The following is a 21,361-nucleotide window of genomic DNA, read 5'->3' on the forward strand; positions in this document are numbered from 1 at the left end:
AAATTTACAGTTCAATGGTTTTTAGCATCACAGAGTTGTGCAATCATTACACAATCAATTTTAGAACATTTTTATCACCCCAAAAAGAAACCCCAAAGCCATTAGCAGTCACTTCTCATTTCCCCCAAATCCTACCAAAGACCAAACTATCTCTATAAATTTGCCTATCATGGACATTTCATATAAATGGAATCATACAATATGTGGTCCTTCGTGACTGGCTTCTTTTACTTAGTGTAAAGTTTTTAAAGTTCATCCATGATGTAGCATGTATCTGTACATACTTTATTCCTTTTTGTTACTGAATAGTATCCCATTGTATGGATATATCACGTTTTGTTTTTTTATTCACCAGTTGATGAGCATTTGGGTTGTCTCTACTTTTTTGGCTATTATGAATAATGCTGGTAGGAGCATTCTTGTACAAGTTTTTGTTTCAAAATAAGTTTTCATTTCTCTTGAGTATACTCCTAGGAGTGCAGTTGTTGGTTCCTATGATAATTCTGTGTTTTACATTTTAAGGAAATACCAGACTGCTTTCCAAAACAGCTGTACCATTTTACATTCCCACCAACAGTGTAAGAAGGTTCTGATTTCTCCACATTCTTACCAACACTTGTTATTATCTGTCTTTTTTATTATAGCCGTCCTAGTGGATATGCTTATTCCTGTTCACAGACATACTGCATTGAGTGGGTATACCACAGTTTATTCAACCGATCCCCAATTAATGGACATTTGGGTTGTTGCCATTTTTGTGCTATTACAAATCATACTTAAATAAATAGCTTTTTGTTTATATCTTTGCAATTTTTTGCCAGCGTATCTTTGGGATATAGTCTCAGAAGTGAGATTGCTACATCAAACGATAATGTAGATGTAAGTTTGCTAAGTATTGCCTAATTCCTCTTCATGGGGGTCTTAGCATTTTACATTCCTATCTGCAGTGTATGAGAGCACCTGTTTCCTTACAGCCTCACCGATAGAGTATGTTGTCAAACTTTAAGATTTTTGCCATCCTTGTAGATGAGAAATGGTATCTTATGATAGTTTTAATTTTTTTTATCTTACCATAAACAAGGTTGAGCATCTTTTCACATGAGTAACAGTCATTTTAATTCTTTTTCTGTGAATTGTCCCTTCCTATCTATACCTATTTTTTTATAGGGTTGTAGGCCTTTTTTTTCTAGTTTTAGAAACTCTTTATATATCAGGAATATTTACTCTTTATCTAGCTTATAAGTGTAACATTTTCCCCAGTTTGGTATTTGCCTTTTTACTTTGTTTATGGTATTATTTTGCCATAGGAAAGTTCTTCATTTTTAGGAAATCAAATTTATTAATTTTTTCACTTATCATTTCAGGTTTCAAGTCATATTTAGGAATGTTTTTCCCTCTTGAAAGTTATGGAGAAATTTACTCAAGTTTCCTTTTTGGAATTCTGTGATTTAATTTTTGTAATTAAATCTTTGATCTGTTTAGAATTTTTCTTTGGTGTATGGTATTTATTGTATATGGCTGTCCAATTATCCAGTTGTTCCAATACCAGTTGCTAAAAAGTCCATTTTTCCCCTATGGATTTGAGAGTCCTCCTTTGTTTTATTTAAATTTTTTAAATGCTATTGGATCTATTTCTAGATTTTCTGTTGTTCTGTTGACCTGTCTGTTTATGTACCCATATTAACTGTTTTAATTATAGAAACTTTATCATCAAGTTCTAATATCTAATAAAAGTAGCCATTTTCATCCCCAGTTGCTTTACTTTATTAGGGTTTTCCTTACAATTCTTTTTTTTTAAATAAATTTATTTATTTTTGGCTGCATTGGGTCTTCGTTGCTGCATGCAGGCTTTCTCTGGTTGCAGTGAGTGGGGGCTACTCTTCGTTGCGGTGTGCGGGCTTCTCATTGCGGTGGCTTCTCTTGTTGCGGAGCACGGGCTCTAGGTGCGTGGGCTTCAGTAGTTGTGGCATGTGGGCTCAATAGTTGTGGCTTGCAGGCTCTAGAGCACAGGCTCAGTAGTTGTGGTGCACAGGCTTAGTTGCTCCGCAGAATGTGGGATCTTCCCGGACCAGGGCTCGAACCTGTGTCCCCTGCATTGGCAGGCAGATTCTTAACCACTGGGCCACCAGGGAAATCCCTTACAATTCTTATTTGTATGTTCTTCCAAATAACTTTTATTATCAATTTGTCTATCTCTAGAAAAAAATCATACTTTTAAAATTATTAGGGTTGCTTTATATTTATCAATTACCTCAGAACTTACATCTTTACAATATTGAGTCTTCCTATCTAAGAACATGGTATGTCTCTCCATTTGTTCAAGTTTATTTTTGTATCTTTCAGGAGTGTTTAATAGTTTCCCTCATAAAATTTTGGAACTTCTCTTGTTAAACTTATGCTTACATATTTAATTTTGATTTTTGCTTTTATAAATGAGGGCTTTTCTTTCCAAATGTTTTCTGACTGATTTGTCTATGAAAGCTATTGATTTATTTCCTGTAGATTCTTTTGATTTTTTAGGTACATAATCATATACTATGAAAATTCCAATTTTTCCTTTCAGATTCTTGTGCTTCTAATTGCTTTCTCTTGTCTAATGGTGTGTGCAAATACCTTCAACACAGTATTAAATTGTAGTGGAGGTGCTGGGCATTTTTACCTTGTTTCAGACTTTGGTGGAATATACGCTCATATTTCTCTATTAAATAAGATCCTGGTTTGGGCTGAGGTTTATATTTATTTATTTTGTCATGTTGAGGAAGCATACCATCAATTCCTATACAATTCTGGTACTCTAATCATTACTTCTCTTTTTTTTTGGCTGAAACAATTCTATAGAGGGAAACATTCCTTCATCACCTGTCTTTTTTTAATTTTTTAAACAGGGAGGACAATAGAGTTTTTTAAAGGGTTTGCACTAAAGATTTCCCCCTCTTGTCAAATTTGTTTGAGGAAAATATTTGTACTATTTCACTTGAGAAGACAGTTTAGCTAATGTTTTTCTTAAACTAGTACAGCCATGGTTCATTTAAGGAAATCCCCCATGAGTTGCTAACTAATATAAAATGCTGCCATTATGGCTAAGAGCAGCCGTCTGGATTGTGTAAACGTTTGCATAATTCTGGTGAGTCAGATGTTTGATTTTGAACCTGCATTTTATTTATTAGATTGCCCCAAATATAATAAATGTTTTAACATTTTATTTTAAAAGTATGGATATTGAATTTAGATAAGAAGACCTGTGTTGTAGTTTTGAGAATAAAGCATTCTTATTTTCTTCCAATGAAAGGAAACCGACCATGCAGAAAAACAGTAGGCCTAGTGTTAGCTTCTGTACTTACCTAGAGGGTATTTTCATTAGCATTTGAGTGTTACTTAACAAGATTTTAATATTTTTATTACTATCGCATTTCTGTTTCTCTGCTGATATGTCCTATATTTTCAGGGCTTTTGTCTTCCATAATGTTTTTAGGTTGCTATTTAATATACGTTGCAGGGAATTCCCTGGTGGTCCAGTGGTAGGACTCGGCGCTTTCACCACGGGGGCTCAGGTTCGATCCCTGTTCGGGACACTAAGATCCTGCAAGCCGCACAGTGCAGCCAAAAATGTATATAAATGTATTATATATATACAATGCCTACTCATACTAAATATATAACTGGTGATAGTAGATAGTAGGGCAAGGGGTATTGTCAGCAGAAGTCAACCTGATATTGAAAATTTAGCTCAGTAAAATCTAAAAAATACTTAATTTCACAAGGTAATAGAAAGTTGATTGTATACCTTATTTTACATTCATATTTAATGCTCAATTAGGCATCCATCATTTCTCGTAAAAAAGAAGCCAAAGCTGAGGAACTTCAGGAGGCAAAGGAGAAGTTAGCCAACCTAGAGAGAGAAGTGTCAGTGAAGACAAATCAGACCCGTGAATTTGATGGCACCGAAGTTTTGAAGGGAGATGAAGTAAGTTGAGGTGTCTAATGGGACAAAGATATGAGTATTGTTTTTGTTTGAAACCATTAATTTTTTTTACTTTTTATTTTGACTGTCAATAATGGGAAGTTAATTTATTTTATGGAGCCTATTTATTTAAAACTGAAAACTCTTTGCAGTAATATTGTGATATTCTTGATATATAATGACGGAGATTTTAGTGACTTTTATGAGATAATGTTCCAAATTTTCACTTTTTAATTAGGTGGATTTATATTGGATTTATTTATTATAAGTATTAAGTTATAAAGGTGAAACCAAATGAGGAGAAACTGACAGATAAGACAGATATTCATATTTTTTGATAAATATAATTCCATAAAGGGCTGAGAAAGTATCACTAAGTTACTTTGTCAGTAATGTGTAGTTGGCCAGTGAGACTGGAACCATTAAAATGACTTCGTTGTAAATGCTTACAAATTTTAAAAATATAATTATGTCTTACATTGCTATCTACTTTACATTTTGAACAATGCTTTAACAGCTCTTATTTCACTTATCCTTCTGTCAGACTCATGAGATTAGTAGGACAAGTAACATTGTCATTTATAGACGGTTAAACTTAAGCACCAAAAATATAATCCCCATCTCCTTTTCATAAAGGAGCTCTTTCGTGCTTTCTTAGCTCAAGAAAGAGTGAAGGAGCTCTTGAGCTCTTTGTTAGCTCAAGAAAGAGTGAATGACTGAAGCAAAATATCTTGCCTTTAGCTCAGTGCTTTTTTTTTTTTTTTTTTAGCAAATCAAGTGATAGGTCATATTTTAATTCCTAAACATTGCCTCACTTTACCACCTCTAACAGCTTTTTTTTTTTATATTAGGTACTAGCCCTCAGCAAAAGCTACTTTGAAAAGCTGCTCAGGTCCAAACTTCATTTTTGGCTTTGAAAAGTTATTGAATTCATACCATTACAAATTGGCAATGAACCTTAACTATGCCAAACACAAATGAATTGTTTCCACAGCACCACTTTTCTCTGGTGCTTCTGATTGTAGCCTCCCAATATGCCTTCTAGCTTATTGGGAAGGTAGTAGATTTCAGAAGTCAACACTTGATTGAAAAATTCCTTTGGCTTTCATAGAAAGGAACGAAATTAGGTCATTTGTAGAGACGTGGATGGATCTAGAGACTGTCATACAGAGTGAAGTAAGTCAGAAAGAGAAAAACAAATATTGTATATTAACGCATATATGTGGAACCTAGAAAAATGGTACAGATGAACCGGTTTGCAGAGCAGAAATTGAGACACAGATGTAGAGAACAAACGTATGGACACCAAGGGGGGAAAGTGGCGGGGGAGGGCGTGGTGGGTGGTGGTGGTGGGATGAATTGGGAGATTGGGATTGACATATATACACGAATATGTATAAAATAGATAACTAATAAGAACCTGCAGTATAAAAGAAAAAATTCCTTTGGCTTTTAACATCCACTTCCAGATTGCTTTAAGACATGGGAGTATTTTAAATGATACTTGGAAGCCAGCAGAGTGTGCTTCGTGATATCCTTGCTATCCAGGAAAAAATATTAATTATGCAGCAGTTTCGCTTTATAAGAGAACATGCTATCTCCTAACATTTTAATTTTTTCTTAGGAAAATGCTGCCCATTTGACCAGAAATACCAATTGCTATGGCCATATTTGGCATGAATAGTGCTTATAATTCAGTATTAGGTATTCCCTCTCTGCAAATGTGATGGAAGAGAACCTAGTGCCAAGCTATTAGCTTTTATCTTTGACGAATTATGATGAATAGGAAAAGTATCTGATGACAGAAAAAGACACATTTTTTTAAAGGGGAAAAAGATAACTTTGGATATGATGAGGTCAACTTAATTTTTAAACAATGTTTGGTCAGAAACTAGAACAAATCAAGTAAATCATTTGGCAGTCACCTAAAAGAACAGAAGGTATTGGGGAACATTAAGCATAATTTTATAAAGAACAAATCTTGGTAGACCAATTTTGTTTTCTTCTCTGATAAAGTGGTAGACCATATGGACAAAAGGGAGGAAGTTTGTTATACTTAAAATTATATAATATAGCTGGACTTCACTGAGGTTTCATTTGGTATCATATGGTAATTACCAAAAAATCATGTTCTTTACCACCCATCTGTTAATGCAGTTGGTGAGAGGGTATCAAGAAATAGTAGCACGGTGTTTGAAAAAAATATTATGCCCGGAGTCACAAATAGGAGAATGAGGAAAGGGAGGGGTAACCTTTATTGAGGTTTTTATACAAGGTTCTGTGCTAGATGATTGGCAAACATATATTTCTCTTCTTTTTATAAGAGATATTATTGTTATTTCCATTTTATAATTAGTTGAAACTCAGGAAAAGTATAGATTTACACAACTAATAAGTGACCAAGCAGGATCCAGGTCTCTCTCACATGTTCCTGTTGACCTTAAGCAAATGACTTCTCCATCCGTAAAACGGGAGAAGTTGCTCTTCATTGTCATTAGGAAGAACACATGAAATAATGGATGTCCAAGCTTCTGAGAAATTCCGAGGTTAAGTCAACATATAACATCTGGCATCCGAAAGTAATCATTCCTGTGGGCCCCGTGTTACTGCATGTGGGAGAAGCAGGATAGTGGAATAGCTAAGAGCGTGGTCTCTAGAACTTGGTTTGAGTGCAGATCCTGGCTTTGTCAGCCTATTAGCTGGGTGACTTTGGCCAGGTTCCTTAACCTCTTTGTATTCAGCTGTAAAATGTGACAGTTATTAGTATATACCGCCTAGAATTATTATTGTGCGGATTAAATGAGTTAATACCTGTAAAGTGCTTAGAATAGCACCAGGCACATACTAAGTGCTCAATAAGTATTAGCTCTTAATATTTTTATGTATTTATTTACCTGGATGAAGAATTTGAAAGTAAGTAATACAGTTTACAGCTTAAAAATTGATATTAGTATTTTCCAGATTGGGAGCAATTCAGTAGAAATAAGTATGAAATAGAGATAAAATAACTTGCACAGATTCAAGATGTGATGAGATAGCACTGAGTCATTTTAGCTGCCGTTCACCAAGCAATACCTGTGTGCTCAATCTTGAGCACTTTAAAAACATATCCTTGGGGCTTCCCTGGTGGCGCAGTGGTTAAGAATCTGCCTGCCAATCCAGGAAGATCCCACATGCTGTGGAGCACCTAAGCCTGTGCGCCACAACTACTGAGCCTGCACTCTAGAGCCCGTGAGCCACAACTACTGAGCCCACGTGCCACAACTACTGAAGCCCACGCGCCTAGAGCCTGTGCTCCGCAACAAGAGAAGCCACCGCAATGAGAAGCCCGCGCACCACAACAAAGAGTAGCCCCCGCTCACCACAACTAGAGAAAGCCCGCACACAGCAACTAGGACCCAACGCAGCCAAAAATAAATAAATCAAATAAATAAATTTATTTAAAAAAAAACAAAAAAACCCATATCCTTGGCCTTTCTCACCTTCTGAGATGACCCACACTCTGTGGAGTGTGTTTCTAAGTAAATCTGCTTCTTACCTAAAAAATAAAAATAAAAACAAAAACATATCCTTGGTGCTGGTTGCACAAGTTGCTGGTGCTGTGAATGCATTTAATGCCACAGAACTGTACACTTAAAAATAGTTTAAATGGTAAGTTTTATATTAAATATATTTAACTACAATAAAACACACATACAACATATGCTAATTCATCCTCTCAAAAAGCCTATGAGGTAAATGTTACCTCCATTTTATTATTGAGGAAATAGGCTTAGAGAAATTTAAGTAACTTGCCTGAAGTCACACAGTGAGTTGCAGAGCAAGGATTTGAATCCAAATCTGAATGCCTCAGCAGCTGTGCTCCTAAGTGAATGCTGAGCTATTCTTCAAGGCACTATTAGAGTGAGTTAATTTTAAGATTCATATTTGACTCAAAATAGGACCACATTGTAGACAGTCATTAACTGGAAACAAAAACTTGCTAGAAACTGTATGACAGCCATTTCTTCAGAAATAAACTTTCATTCCTTGATTATCCATATGTAGATGTTTGATTAATCTTTTCTTGGAAAAATTTAGGAATGTGACTGTGTAAGGATAAATGTAACAAATACTATGCATATAGTAATTTATATTTCTTTGTCATTTTCTCTTTAGAGGTGTGCATTTTGAAGTACATTTTGATGCTTCCTACTGCCATTAAAGTCAATATTCCAGATGTTACATTTTGTCTAAGAATTTTAGCTCTTCTGATTGCAGATGACAAGTGCTACGGGCATTTGTTCTTACTAGACTTTTTCATTTGTGTTCCCTTGATTTTTCTTATTAAAAAAGATGAAGAGTCTAAAAATACTTCTTGATTTCCTTATACTTTGGTTATCACTTTAACACTGTATTTTCATTGTATTGCCTTGTAGGCAATATACAGGAATAAGCACAGCAAAATCTTATTCTGCCAGACTTCTGACATAGGTAGGAATTTCTCAAACAGTTGAAATTATCTTCTTAGTGATGGAGATTTTCTTGCCAGTCTAGTCTATCTTGATTTCTTTCTCTTCAAACAAGTGTTTGTTAGGTGATAAAAAGGTTAAGTTTAGAGACTACAGTTTCTAACATAACTGAAAATTTATAATAATGAATATCTAACTCTCCTTTATATCGTGAAGTTTTCTATATTGGATTTAAATATATAATAAAGTATAAGTCTCATGGAATTGATATTCTCAAAGAATTTTGACTGCCTTCATCTCTGAGAGAAATCACCCCAAAAATGCTATGGAACTTTGATCCTGACCTATTTATTATTCTTATCAATAACTTAGATTAATAATAATAAGTAATGTTTATTATGTAATTACAATGTGCCAGATACCATACTAGGTTTATTATATACATTATCTCATTTATTTCATTGAGGTCTATGAGATAGATATGATTATTATTACTAGTTTTTACAAATAAGGGAACTACGGCACACAGAGGACTTATGCTAACTTATCCAAGGTCACATTGCTAGTAATTAGTGGTACCATGATGTGAATTGCAGTAGTCTGGCTCCAGAACCCTTAATAATTTTCACATGACATGACAGGAAGCTAGAAGGAATAGTCAATCTGAGATGATAGAATTGTGATTCAAAATCATCTTGGTAGTTAAGAGCATTGTGCTTAAGAAAACAAAATGTCATTAATGGGATTATAAATAATAATGTCATAGAATCTGAGTTTTATCTGCAGCTCAAAAATCATCCAATGATAATGCAGCTTTAAAAAACAAAATGTTGGGAATTCCATGGCACTCCAGTGGTTAGGACTTGACGCTCTCACTGCCGGGGCCCAGGGTTCAATCCCTGGTCAGGGAACTAAAATCCCATAAGCTGCATGGCTTGGCACACAGCCAAGCCAAATTTTAAAAATTTTTTTTAAATTATACTCTATTAATAAAAATATAATATCCCATTTACGTGAAATTATGCCTGGAATATTATTTTACATTTTTGACTTCATGTTTTAAGAAAGACATAGTCAAGCCAGAGTCTAGATGAAGGTGACTAAAACAAATGAAAAGTCTGGAAACATTCACAGGAAGAATTAATTATGAATTAGCTGAGAACAGAAAACTAAAGAAAGACATAATAGAACTGCATTTTAATATCACAAGGATTATGGAAAGGATGGTGTGCAGAAAAGAGTTAACATAGCAAGCCTGAAACTGCTATTCTTAGAAAAACTTGCTTGCAGGATTGGCCCTTGGCTGGCATCTGGGAGCTTGGATTTTAGAATTCCCACCATTCCTTGATAAGAATGGCTCACATGCCTAAACTGTATGTACAGAGTGTGGTTTATGTTGAACACCTGCTTTCCTTCTTGGAGTCTGGAATTTTGGTATGGGCTAGGCAGAGTATGCCTACGTGACCAGCCCCTAGTAAAAATCCTGGGCGCTGAGTCTCTTAATGAGCTTCCCTGGTTGGCAGCCTTTCACACGTATTGTTACAACTCGTTGTTGGAGGAATTAAGGGAGAAGACTCTTGGAAGCTTGCCCCTGGTTTCCTCCTGACTTCACCCCATGTGCCTTTTCCTTTTGCTGGTTTTGCTTTGTACCTTTTCACTGTAAAAAAGCATAGCCAAGAATATGACTTTATGCTGAGTCCTGTGAGTTCTCCTAGCAAATCATTGAACCTTGGGATGGTCTTGGGGACCCCTGGTACAGAGGGATTAGTATTATTCTTGTTTTTGGATGGAATGTTCTTCCTGGATCTATTAAATTCATCTGGTCTAATGTGTCATTAAGGCCAGTGTTTCCTTATTGATTTTCTGTCTAGATGATCTGTCTATTGATGTAGGTGGGTATTAAAGTCCCCTACTGTTATCGTGTTACTGTCAGTTTCTCCCTTTATGTTTGTTAATATTAGCTTTGTGTGTTTAGGTGCTCCTATCTTGAATGCATCTATGATTGTTATATCTCCTTGTTGGATTGATCCCTTTACTATTATGTAATGTCCTTCTTCATCTCTTTCTGTAGTCTTTGTTTTAAAATCTATTGTGTCTAATATTAATATTACTACCTCAGCTTTCTTTTTGTTTCCATTTGCATGGAATACCTTTTTCCATCCCCAAATCAAACTGAATTCAACAATACATTAAAAGAATCACACACCATGATCAAGTAGGATTTATTCCAGGGTATAAAAAATAATAATAATAAAATAAAACAGAATAATATTTTAAAATCAGATTATACAAGTAATATCTGAATACATCTTCATGGTCTGAAAAGCAAACAATACACATAAAACAAAAGTCCCTATTGATTACCTCCTATCCCCATTCCCAGTCCCTTAGACCCTTTTCCAAAGAGAAACCGCTGCCACCAGTTTTGTACCCTTTCAGTCCTTTCTCTGGAGATAGATACAGATATAGATAATACCGTTTTGTGAGTTTTAAAAAATATGAATGGTATTATACTGTGTGTATTGTGTAACTTGCTTTTAATAACACGTCTTAGAGATTTTTCCACGTCAGTAAATGAAGAGGCTATTCTCTAGAGGTAAAGAGGATCAGCTCTGAAGCCAGAACACCTATGTGCAGATCTCAGCTCTACCACCTATTAGCTGTTCAACCTAACAGTTAATTACAGCAGTTACCTAACTGCTCTGTGCCTCAGTTTCCATATCTATAAAGTGGAGATAATAACAGTACTCACCTCATATGGTGGTTGTGAGGGCTAAATGAGTTAATACAACTAAGCAGTATACAACAGTGGCTGGCTTATAGGAAGCACTTCATAAATACTACCTACAGTTATAATAATAATTATTATCATGTACTTTAAAAATTTTAATTGCTACATTGTGTTCTATAGAATGTATGTACAATTTCTTTATTCCATCCAAGGGCGTACAAGAGGATCTGTTTCCCCTGTTATTTAAAACAGCACTTGATCCTCAATCCTTTAATTTTTTGTCATTCTGACAGTATTTCATTTTAATTTTCATTTTTCTTGATTAAGATTGAACATCTGTCCACATACATGTTTGGTCACTTATATTTCTTCTGTAGTTTGCCCTTTTATTGTCTTTCTTCATTTTTTTCTAATGAATTGAATGTATTTTCTTTTTTTTTAATTTTTTTTGTGGTACAAGTCACATAATATAAAACATACTATTTTAACCATATTTAACTGTACAGTTCAGTGGCACAAAGTACGCTCACCATTTTGTGCTAATTGAATGTTTTTCCTTATCTGTTTCTCATATTTTTACCTATATTCTGGATTAATCTGGGTAATTGTTTTCTTCTAGTCTGTCATTTGTCTCTTAGCTTTGTATACGCTGTGTTTTGTCACACAGAGGGTTTTCTTCCCTGTTTTTTCCAAACAGCCTTTTGAGATATAATTAGCATACAATAAACTGCATATATTTAAAGTACAAGTTGCTTCTGTTGTTCCATGCTATGATAACTGGGGGCTACTGTATTAAATGACAAATTTATGTTTCTGGTTAGGTATTTAAAAATAACTTTATATAATAAAATAAACAATTATGGTTAGGAGGAAGACTTACATATAAATAATTTTTCTTATCAACTGAAGTACCAAGACATTTTAAATGTTATCAATTTTCTAATGAAAAATTATGTATCTAGATTAGATTATACAGTTCTATTCAGGTTTTCTACACATTTACCAAGTGTCTTTTACATGCCAACTATTAAGTAAATGGTGGTGAAAAAGAGATATGGCCCTGCCATCACAGAGCTTAATGGTTTCTTAGGGGAGTCAGAAATTTAACAAGTGATCTTAAGTGAGCTGTATGTTAGAACACACATTAACCAAGTGGTATGGGAATACATTTCAGGGTTATGGGGTGTGAGCTGGGAAAATACTAACATGGTATGATTCCTGGGAGAGATGCTACTTCAGCTCTTTCTGTTATCTTAAAATCATACTGATCACAGCAACCTTTTATTGACAACTCAGAGTCATAATTATGAACATTCACTATTATACTATGCTATAACACTGTTTTTCTATCTCCTCTCACACTGAATCCTGCATAAAGCATGATATTTCTATGTAAACATTTTTATAACACTTCAAATTATGGAAAACTAAGGTCACTTAATATTAAAATTCTGTCCCAAAATATGAAGCTATCATAGCATGGAACAACAGCAACAATTTGTACTTTAAATATATGCAGTTTATTGTATGTTAATTATATCTCAATAAATCTGGGAAAAAAAGGGAAGAAAACCCTCTGTGTGACAAAACACAGCATATGGTAAATATGATTTTTACCCATTCACAGGCAACAATCTGAGCCTGATGACTTTGTCTCACTTATGGAAGAGCAAAGAATAGAAGCTCTACTTCTTGTAGTAGTGCTGCATGGCTACCGGTCTTTACCGTCTTCGTCACCTTGGTACCTCTGAATCTCTGCATTAATTATTTGAAAAGCAAAACAAAAAATTAGCCCCAGTGGTGTAGTGCTAGTACCCTTCTCACAGCTGTGATTGAAATGAATGCATGCCTTTTGAGTCTGAAATTTTTTATAGCAACAAATGAACCTTTGGTTAAGGTTCCATTGGCATTTCATGCATTGAAAGGTCACTCCTGGTTTATGGTGTACGGGTTTAGAGTTCGTTATGTTTTCTTCCCAAACCTTACAAGAAGCTCAGCTGTTTTGCAGTTAATGGCTACTTTTAAAATGTGCTTGATCAAATAATATGAATAAGCAGCTTAAGAAAGAGCCAACCAATTCATTCTATAGCTACTGACAGAAATCCTAGAGCTAAATTGCAAAGATTATGAAATCTTCTTTAAATACTTCAAAGAGAGCACAATGAAGATAAGGGGATCCTGGCAAGATTAGCTGCAGCTGTCAGATCCTGAAAAATTAGGAATCAAATTTTGACACTTGTAATTGAATCATCCACCCTTCTAAGTGAGCCCAGGCAAACCTGTGATATTTTTAGAGCCTTTCAAATCACATTACACTCTTTAGAGTTCATAGCAGGACCTAAGGCCCCTAAAATTTCCCAGGAGATGGAACAAAACAGAATCAAATAAATTTGGCTCAATTCACTGTAATAGAAGTAGGGTATTATATATGCAGTTTAGGTAATCCCACAGTGTTAACCCAAAACGTGAAAACTTTTCATAGAAATTTTTTTTGAGAGTTAACTGCTTGGACAGCAGTTGAAAACCCCATTAGAGATATAGTAACAGCTGTGTGGTGGTGATTTGATTTATAACAGAAGCAGGGAGACCTTGGATGGTATGATTACCTGTGTTTCCCAGATGGATGTTCCTGTACCACAAGTTTCTATTAAGACAGATTTCTACTAGCATATATCATATTGCTTATTATAGACTCTCTCAAGAGAATCAGCAGTTAACTATCCACTACCATATGTAGGTAATTGCATTGTTTATGCTTGGCTTGGTGAGATTTTCTAATTTAAAGTTGAAAACATATTACTAACAGGTTGGAAAAAGGTTTGAATAGTATTTGTATGTCTGTATATATTGCACTTGTTATGATGGGTGATTTGAAAGGACTAACATTTTAGCAGAAAACAAAAGTTGCTTTAAAACATTTTTTCTTGCCTTAAAACAAATAGCAACTCTGAGACGAGACTTCGGGAAGTACAAATGATTTATGACATGAAGCGTGACTTAAAAGATGGCCTTTTCAGGTTTTCTGCAAGTCTGAATTCAGACAAAATAGAAACACTGACAAATGGGCAAAAAAATTATGGCCATTTGGGCATATTCGTTCTACTCTTGAACAGTTGGTGTTATCCATTTCATACGTAACTCTCTTGGGCCTATTTCTGTAGTTTTCTGTGCTTAAAAATCATTTGATGAAATACCTGACAAAGATGTGATTCAGTTAATAAGTGGAAAATAGCATGAATAGTGGACTAACAGGATTTGAGGACAGAAGTATTCATTCTATTCCAGTTTTTCTAACTTTCTGAACTTTGGTGAGTTGTATTAATTTCTCTATAGGTTTCTTCCCTGTAAAAGGGGGAATAGTATTTTTTAAAAAATGGTTCTTTGTGGTTCTTGACAATATAAAGTACTTATTATATAAAGTCTTCACAGCTAATTACTGTGAAAATAGTTTCACACCAGATATTGAGCTGGAAATTTGCAACAGGAGCAGAGATTCTTGTTTCCACATAAATATCCAGAATGATGTCTGGAATCCAGTAATACTTTTGAGTTCCAGATAAGCTTGAAAAGCATTTGTAAATGGTTACATACTTAGGGAAATAAGCTGCCTTGTCCTTTTAAAAAGCTTGCCTAGATCATTACTATTAAAGATTCTAAAACATATTAAATGGGTAAAGGAGAAAGAAGATCTGTCAAATACCATTTTGATCACAAAGGAACTGAGTCTGTAAAATTGGTTCTAAAGTCAGAAGCTAGCACTATTAAAACATTAATCTTACTGATCTCAGCATCTAAAATGATGGCTGCTCTTTCATAAATGACAAATTTAGATTACAAATGTGTATTGGACCAAATGATTAGTAATAACTGCTATAACGGGCCTTCCTGCACAATGGCAATCTTTATAGTTCACTTTCATGACAAATTTGCTTGATTGGCCTGCTATATTGCACTATTGAAAGCTTTTTCCTTAATATTCCAAGGATTTATTGCTTATCTCCTATGCCAGAGTTCCTTTAAAATATTTTTTTAACTTAAATATTTAAGAAATAAATCTCAAAGAATTCACTCATAACCCTACCTGCCCAACACAACAGCTATTTTTATTTCTTCATTCTCTCCCAGTCTTGGTTCATAGACATATATACAAATATTTTACATAGTTGTACTCAGAGTATGTAGATTTGTAGTTTCTTGCAGTAGTGATTGTTCTGTTTTAGTTCTAAAGAGCATTGTGTCACACCTAGACCTTTACTCTTCTGTTTGTTCTAATTACTTGACATTTCCTTGTTTCTTAGTATTTAGAAGGAACAGTAAATTATCTCATTTTCTAGGTACTTTTTAACTGTGTTCAAACAAAATGACAGATATTATTAATCATTATCCATTATTCAATTTTTATAGAACTTTAGTACATTTTATAGATCTTATTTAAAAACCTCCCCAAAGTCACTTTAAGTGGTGGGGTCAGGATTTGAAATCATGTTTCTCTGACTGCAAAGCCCGTGGTCTCAACAACTCTCTGAACTGCTTCTGTGACCCTGTTGTACTGCTCCTAGGACCTTTAATGATTAACTTATAAATTTGTGAATTTTTGCTCAGATAAGTTATTATTACACAGAATTATGAGTAAATTTAATTCTTAATACCCTAAGTCTATTCAAAATAAAATCTATCAGCTGTTAGGTTTTTGTTGGTGATGGGCTTTTTTGGGGTGGATTGTTCTTTTAATTATAATTGTTTAGATTAATACAAATATGTAGTTTAAAAAGTAAAACGGGGGGCTTTCCTGGTGGCGCAGTGGTTAAGAATCCGCCTGCCAATGCAGGGGACACGGGTTCGAGCCCTGGTTCTGGAAGATCCCGCATGCCTTGGAGCAACTAAGCCCATGCACCACAACTACTGAGCCTGCACTCTAGAGCCTGCAAGCCACAACTACTGAGCCCACGCACCACAACCACTGAAGCCCGCGCACCTAGAGCCCGTGCTCCGCAACAAGAGAAGCCACTGCAATGAGAAGCCTGCGCACCGCAGCAAAGAGTAGCCCCTGCTTGCTGCAACTAGAGAAACCCCGTGCGCAACAATGAAGACCCAACGCAGCCAAAAATAAATAAATAAAATAAATAAATTTATGAAAAAAAAAAAGGTTAAACGGTTTCAATATTCTTATGTGTGTCTCCCAGTGACTATGAGCAAGGGTTTTTCCAGGGTAGTGTTCCGTTTCTTACCTTTTTTCACCATACGACACTTAAAGAAAATGGTTATTGTTTAGCATACTGAGGTAAAAGGATAAAGCTGCTTATAGCTGAGGATGACTGGCTTTGGAGTTCTTTATAATATCTTGCACATCTTGGCACACCCGTAATATTTGTGCCACGTGAGTATACTGGAGCATACCCCATTCAGGATGATCTGCTCTGGAACAGTGCTTCTCAAAGTGTGGTCTGAAGACCAGTTCTAGTCTACAAACTGTTAAGTTACTAATCCACAACCATATAAATTAAGAGGAAGCATTTAGAAACATTTATAGTAATTTGATATTGTATAAACATTTTTGTTATTTTATAAAAGTATCCAGTCCACAAATGGTTAGAAATTTTTAAAAACTGGTCCATCACCATGGCTAAGTGTGAGAAACCCTGCTGTTTGTGGGAGTGGAGTTGATGGGGCATGGGATGAACACAGGTCAACTTTAGTAGGTATGCCAAGTTGTCTTCCAATCTATTGTTCTAAATTATGTATCCCTCACTCTCAGGGGTGTATAGGTGTTCTACTTCCTCCACATCTTCAACAACACTTAGTATTGAAGGACTTTTTATTTTTGCTAATTGGGTGGGTATTACAATGGTATCTTATTGTGGTTTTAATTTGCATTACTAATTTGGTTACAGATGAGGTCAAACATCTTTTAATATGCTTATTGGCCATTTTGGATTTTCTTTTCTATGAAGTGACTATTCAAATATTTTATCCATTTTTCTGTTGGATTATTTACCTTTCTCTTATTGATTTGTAGGTTTAATTTATGTATTTTTGGATACAAATTCTTTATTGGATTAATGTGTTATAAATATATTCTCCCAACCTGTGACATATATTCTTAATCTCTTAATATATATTTTGATGAACAAAAGTTCTCAATTTTAGCAAAGTCAAGTTTATCAACATCTATTTTCAGTTTGTGCTTTTTTTGTGTTTTGTTTAAGAAATCCTTTACTATCTCAATAATCATAGTAATATTTTCCTATATTCTAGATTTTTAGTTCTGTCTTTCACATATAAGTCTATAATCCAGTTGGAATTGATTTTTATGCGTTATGAAGTAAGGGGTCCAATAATTGAATATTCTGTTCTTTTTTTTAATTGAAGTATAGTTGTTAGTCTCAGTGTTAGTTTCAGTTGTACAGCAAAGTGATTCAGTTATATATATTTCAGATTCTTTTCCATTATAGTTTATTACAAGATATTAAATATATTTCCCTGTGCTATACAGTAAATCCATGTTATCTATTTTATATATAGTGGTGTCTACCTGTTAATTCCATAGTCCTAATTTACCGCGCCCCCCTTCCCCTTCAGTAACCATAAGTTTGTTTTCTGTGTCTACGAGTCTGTTTCTATTTTGTAAATAAGTTCGTTTGTATCATATTTTAGATTCCACATGTAAGTGATATCATATGATATTTGTCTTTCTCTGTCTGACTTACTTCACTTAGTATGATAATCTCTAGGTCCATCCATGTTGCTGCAAATGGTAGTATTTTATTCTTTGATATTCATAGTATTGTATTCTATGGCTGAGTAATATTCCATCGTGTATATATACCACATCTTCTTTATCCATTAATCTGTTGATGGACACTTAGGTTGCGTCCATGTCTTGGCTATTGTAAATACTGCTGCTATGAACATTGGGGTGCATGTGTCTTTTTTTAATTTTATTTATTTATTTTTGGCTGCATTGGGTCTTCATTGCTGTGTGTGGGCCCCCTCTAGCTGCAGCGAGCGGGGGAGCTACTCTTCGTTGCGGTGCATGGGCCTCTCACTACGGTGGCCTCTCCTTTTGCAGAGCATGGGCTCTAGGCGCACGGGCTCAGCAGTTGTGGCTTGCAGGCTCTAGAGCACAGGCTCAGTAGTTGTGGCACACGGGCCTAGCTGCCCTGCGGCATGCGGGATCCTCCCGGACCAGGGCTTGGACCTGTGTCCCCTGCACTGGCAGGCGGACCCTCAACCACTGCGCCACCAGGGAAGCCCCATGTGTCTTTTTGAATCAGAGTTTCCTCTGGATATATACCCAGGAGTGGGATTGCTGGATCATATGGTAACTCTATTTTTAGTTTTTTATGGAACCTCCATACTGTTCTCCATAGTGACTGCACCAATTTACATTCCCACCAACAGTGTAGGAGGGTTCCCTTTTCTCCACACCCTCTCCAGCATTTATTATTTGTAGACTTTTTGATGATGGCCATTCTGACTGGTGTGAGGTGATACCTCATTGTAGTTTTGATTTGCATGTCTCTAATAATTAGCGATATTGAGCATCTTTTCATGTGCCTGTTGGCCATCTGTATGTCTTCCTTAGAGAAATGTCTATTTAGGTCTTCTGCCCATTTTGTGATTGGATTTTTGGTTTTTTTAATATTGAGCTGTATGAGCTGTTTGTATATTTTAGAAATTAAGCCCTTGTCAGCCGCATCATTTGCAGATATTTTCTCCCATTCCATAGGTTGTCTTTTCATTTTGTTTATGGTTTCTTTTGCTGTGCAAAAGCTTATAAGTTTGATTAGGTCCCATTTGTTTCTTTTACTTCTTTTGCCTTGGGAGACTGAACTAAGAAAACATTGCTACAGTTTACATCAGAGAATGTTTTGCCTATGTTCTCTTCTAGAAGTTTTACGGTGTCATGTCTTATATTTAAGTCTTTAAGCCATTTTGAGTTTATTTTTATGTGTGGTTTGAGGGCTGGGGTAATACAGCTCTCCAGCTTTCCCAACACCACTTCCTGAAGAGATTGTCCCTTCTCCATTGTATATTCTTGCCTCCTTTGTTAAAGATTAATTGACCATAGGTGTGTGAATTTATTTCTGGGCTCTCTATTCTGTTCCACTGATCCATATGTCTTTTTTTGTGCCATTACCATGCTGTTTTGATTACTGTAGCTTTGTAGTATTGTCTGTAGTCTGGGAGGGTTACGCCCCCAGTTTAGTTCTTTTTCCTTAGGATTGCTTTGGCAATTCTGGATCTTTTGTAGTTCCATATAAATTTTAGGATTATTTGTTCTAGTTCTGTAAAAAATGCCATTGGTAATTTGATAGGGATTGCATTGACTCTGTAGATTGCTTTGGGTAGTATGGCCATTTTAACAATATTGATTCTTCCAATCCAAGAGCATGGGATATCTTTCCGTTTTTTGGAATCATCTTCAGTTTCCTTTTTCAATGTTTTATAGTTCTCAGCATATAGCTCTTTCACCTCCTTGGTTAGGTTTATTCCTAGGTTTTTTTTTTTTTTGGATGTGATTTAATTTAATTTTTTTATTTATTTTATTTAATTTTATTTTCTTGGCCCTACCACATGGCTTGTAGGATCTTAGTTCCCTGACCTGGGATTGAACCTGGCCCCTTGGCAGTGAAAGCATGGAGTCCTAACCACTGGACTGTCAGGGAATTCCCTTGACGTGATTTTAAACAGAATTTTTTTTTTTTTTACTTCCTCTTTCTGATATTTCATTGTTAGTGTAAAGAAATACAACAGATTTCTGTATATTAATCTTGTATTCTGCTACCTTGCTGAATTCATTTATGAGTTCTAATAATTTTTGTGTGAAGTCTTTAGGGTTTTCTATGTAGAGTGTCATGTCACCTACATATAATGACAATTTTACCTCCTCCCTTCCAATTTGGATACCTTTTATTTCTTTTTCTTATCTGATTGCTGTGGCTAAGACTGCCAATACTGTGTTGAGTAAAAGTGGTGAGAGTGAGCATACTTGTTCCAGAATTTAGTGGGAAGGCTTTCAGCTTTTGGGTGTGGGTTTGTCATAAATGGGTTTATTATGTTGAGATATGTTCCCTTCTATACCCACTTTGGTGAGAATGTTTTATCGTGAATGGATATTGAATTTTATCAGGTGCTTTTTCTACATCTGTTTAGATGACCATGTGGTTTTTGTCTTTTCTTTTGTTGATGTGGTGTTATCACATTGATTGATTTGCATATGTTGAACCATCCTTGCATCCCTGGAATGAATCCAACTTGATCATGGTGTATGATCCTTTTTACATGTTGTTGGATTTGGTTTGCTAATGAGTATTCTATTCTTTTCCCTCAAATTTATCATGCCAGCAATGTACATAAACAAAATCCCTTTGAGATCATCAATAAAGGGCTCCTGAGACCCAAAAGTTTGAAAATCACTATTACAGATCCACAAGAAAGGCTCCAATTAAAAAATGAGCCAAAGACAGGCATATCATTTTTAAAAATCCACACAAATGCACAATTAACATGGCAAAAAGTGAAGTTCCCTAATAAAGAAATGCAAATAAAATATAAGATACTATTCTGCTTATTAAATTGACAATTATAAACAGTACTATAAATAGCCTTTGAAGGGCAGTTTGGCGGAAGGTATCAAAACCCAATAAAAATAAAAAAATAAAGCTAAGTTAAAGGTAAAAAAAGAAAATTTCCTTCTGACCATTTTCGGGAATATGGCCTATAGAAATTATTAAGAATGTGTCTGAAGATTTAGCTTCAATATTTTTATCATGGTTTTTTTTTTAATAATCTGAAAGTTCAAAAATAACCTAAAATCCAAATGATAGAAAAATCTTCCAATGGAAGAAAATCATGGATAATGCCTTTTTTTCCCTCTAATTCCTCTAATTCAGTCTAAGGTAATAGAACCCTTAGAGTGCTTTGATGGCCACCTATTGCTTAATTTTATGGAACTGTCATTAATCTGACCCTGACTCCCTTTCCCCTAGGTAGTTTGTCCAGTGAATGCCAAATAATAACCAATCAGCATAGAGCACATTGAGTAATCGGTAGGTTTGTTCTTTCACCAAAAACATTTATAGCTTTTAGCTTTTAAAAATAGTTCCAGAGCACAGCAAGATAGAGAAGGGGAAGATTGGCCTAGATAATACAGAGGATAGCAGATGAACAGGATTGATTTCATTTTGGGCACTTTGCCCAGGACACTTTTAATAG

General features: G+C 35.0%; 1 protein-coding gene across 9 annotated transcripts in view; it reads left to right on the forward strand.

Annotated features, from left to right (window-relative positions):
• The window catches only part of IFT81 (intraflagellar transport 81), a 105,792-nt gene that overhangs the window by 43,769 nt on the left and 40,662 nt on the right, over positions 1-21,361 (forward strand). For 8 of the 9 annotated variants that reach the window (XM_059895659.1, XM_059895662.1, XM_059895658.1 and 5 more), the window contains one exon: positions 3,818-3,964. In XM_059895659.1, coding sequence (XP_059751642.1) covers positions 3,818-3,964 — 147 coding nt within the window. Of the gene's footprint in view, positions 1-3,817; positions 3,965-15,971; positions 16,213-21,361 lie in introns of those variants that run through there. The other variant, XM_059895667.1, reaches the window with a different exon arrangement.

The sequence above is a fragment of the Balaenoptera ricei genome, chromosome 14 (genome assembly GCF_028023285.1).
Source record: "Balaenoptera ricei isolate mBalRic1 chromosome 14, mBalRic1.hap2, whole genome shotgun sequence".
Taxonomy (NCBI): Eukaryota; Metazoa; Chordata; class Mammalia; order Artiodactyla; family Balaenopteridae; genus Balaenoptera; species Balaenoptera ricei.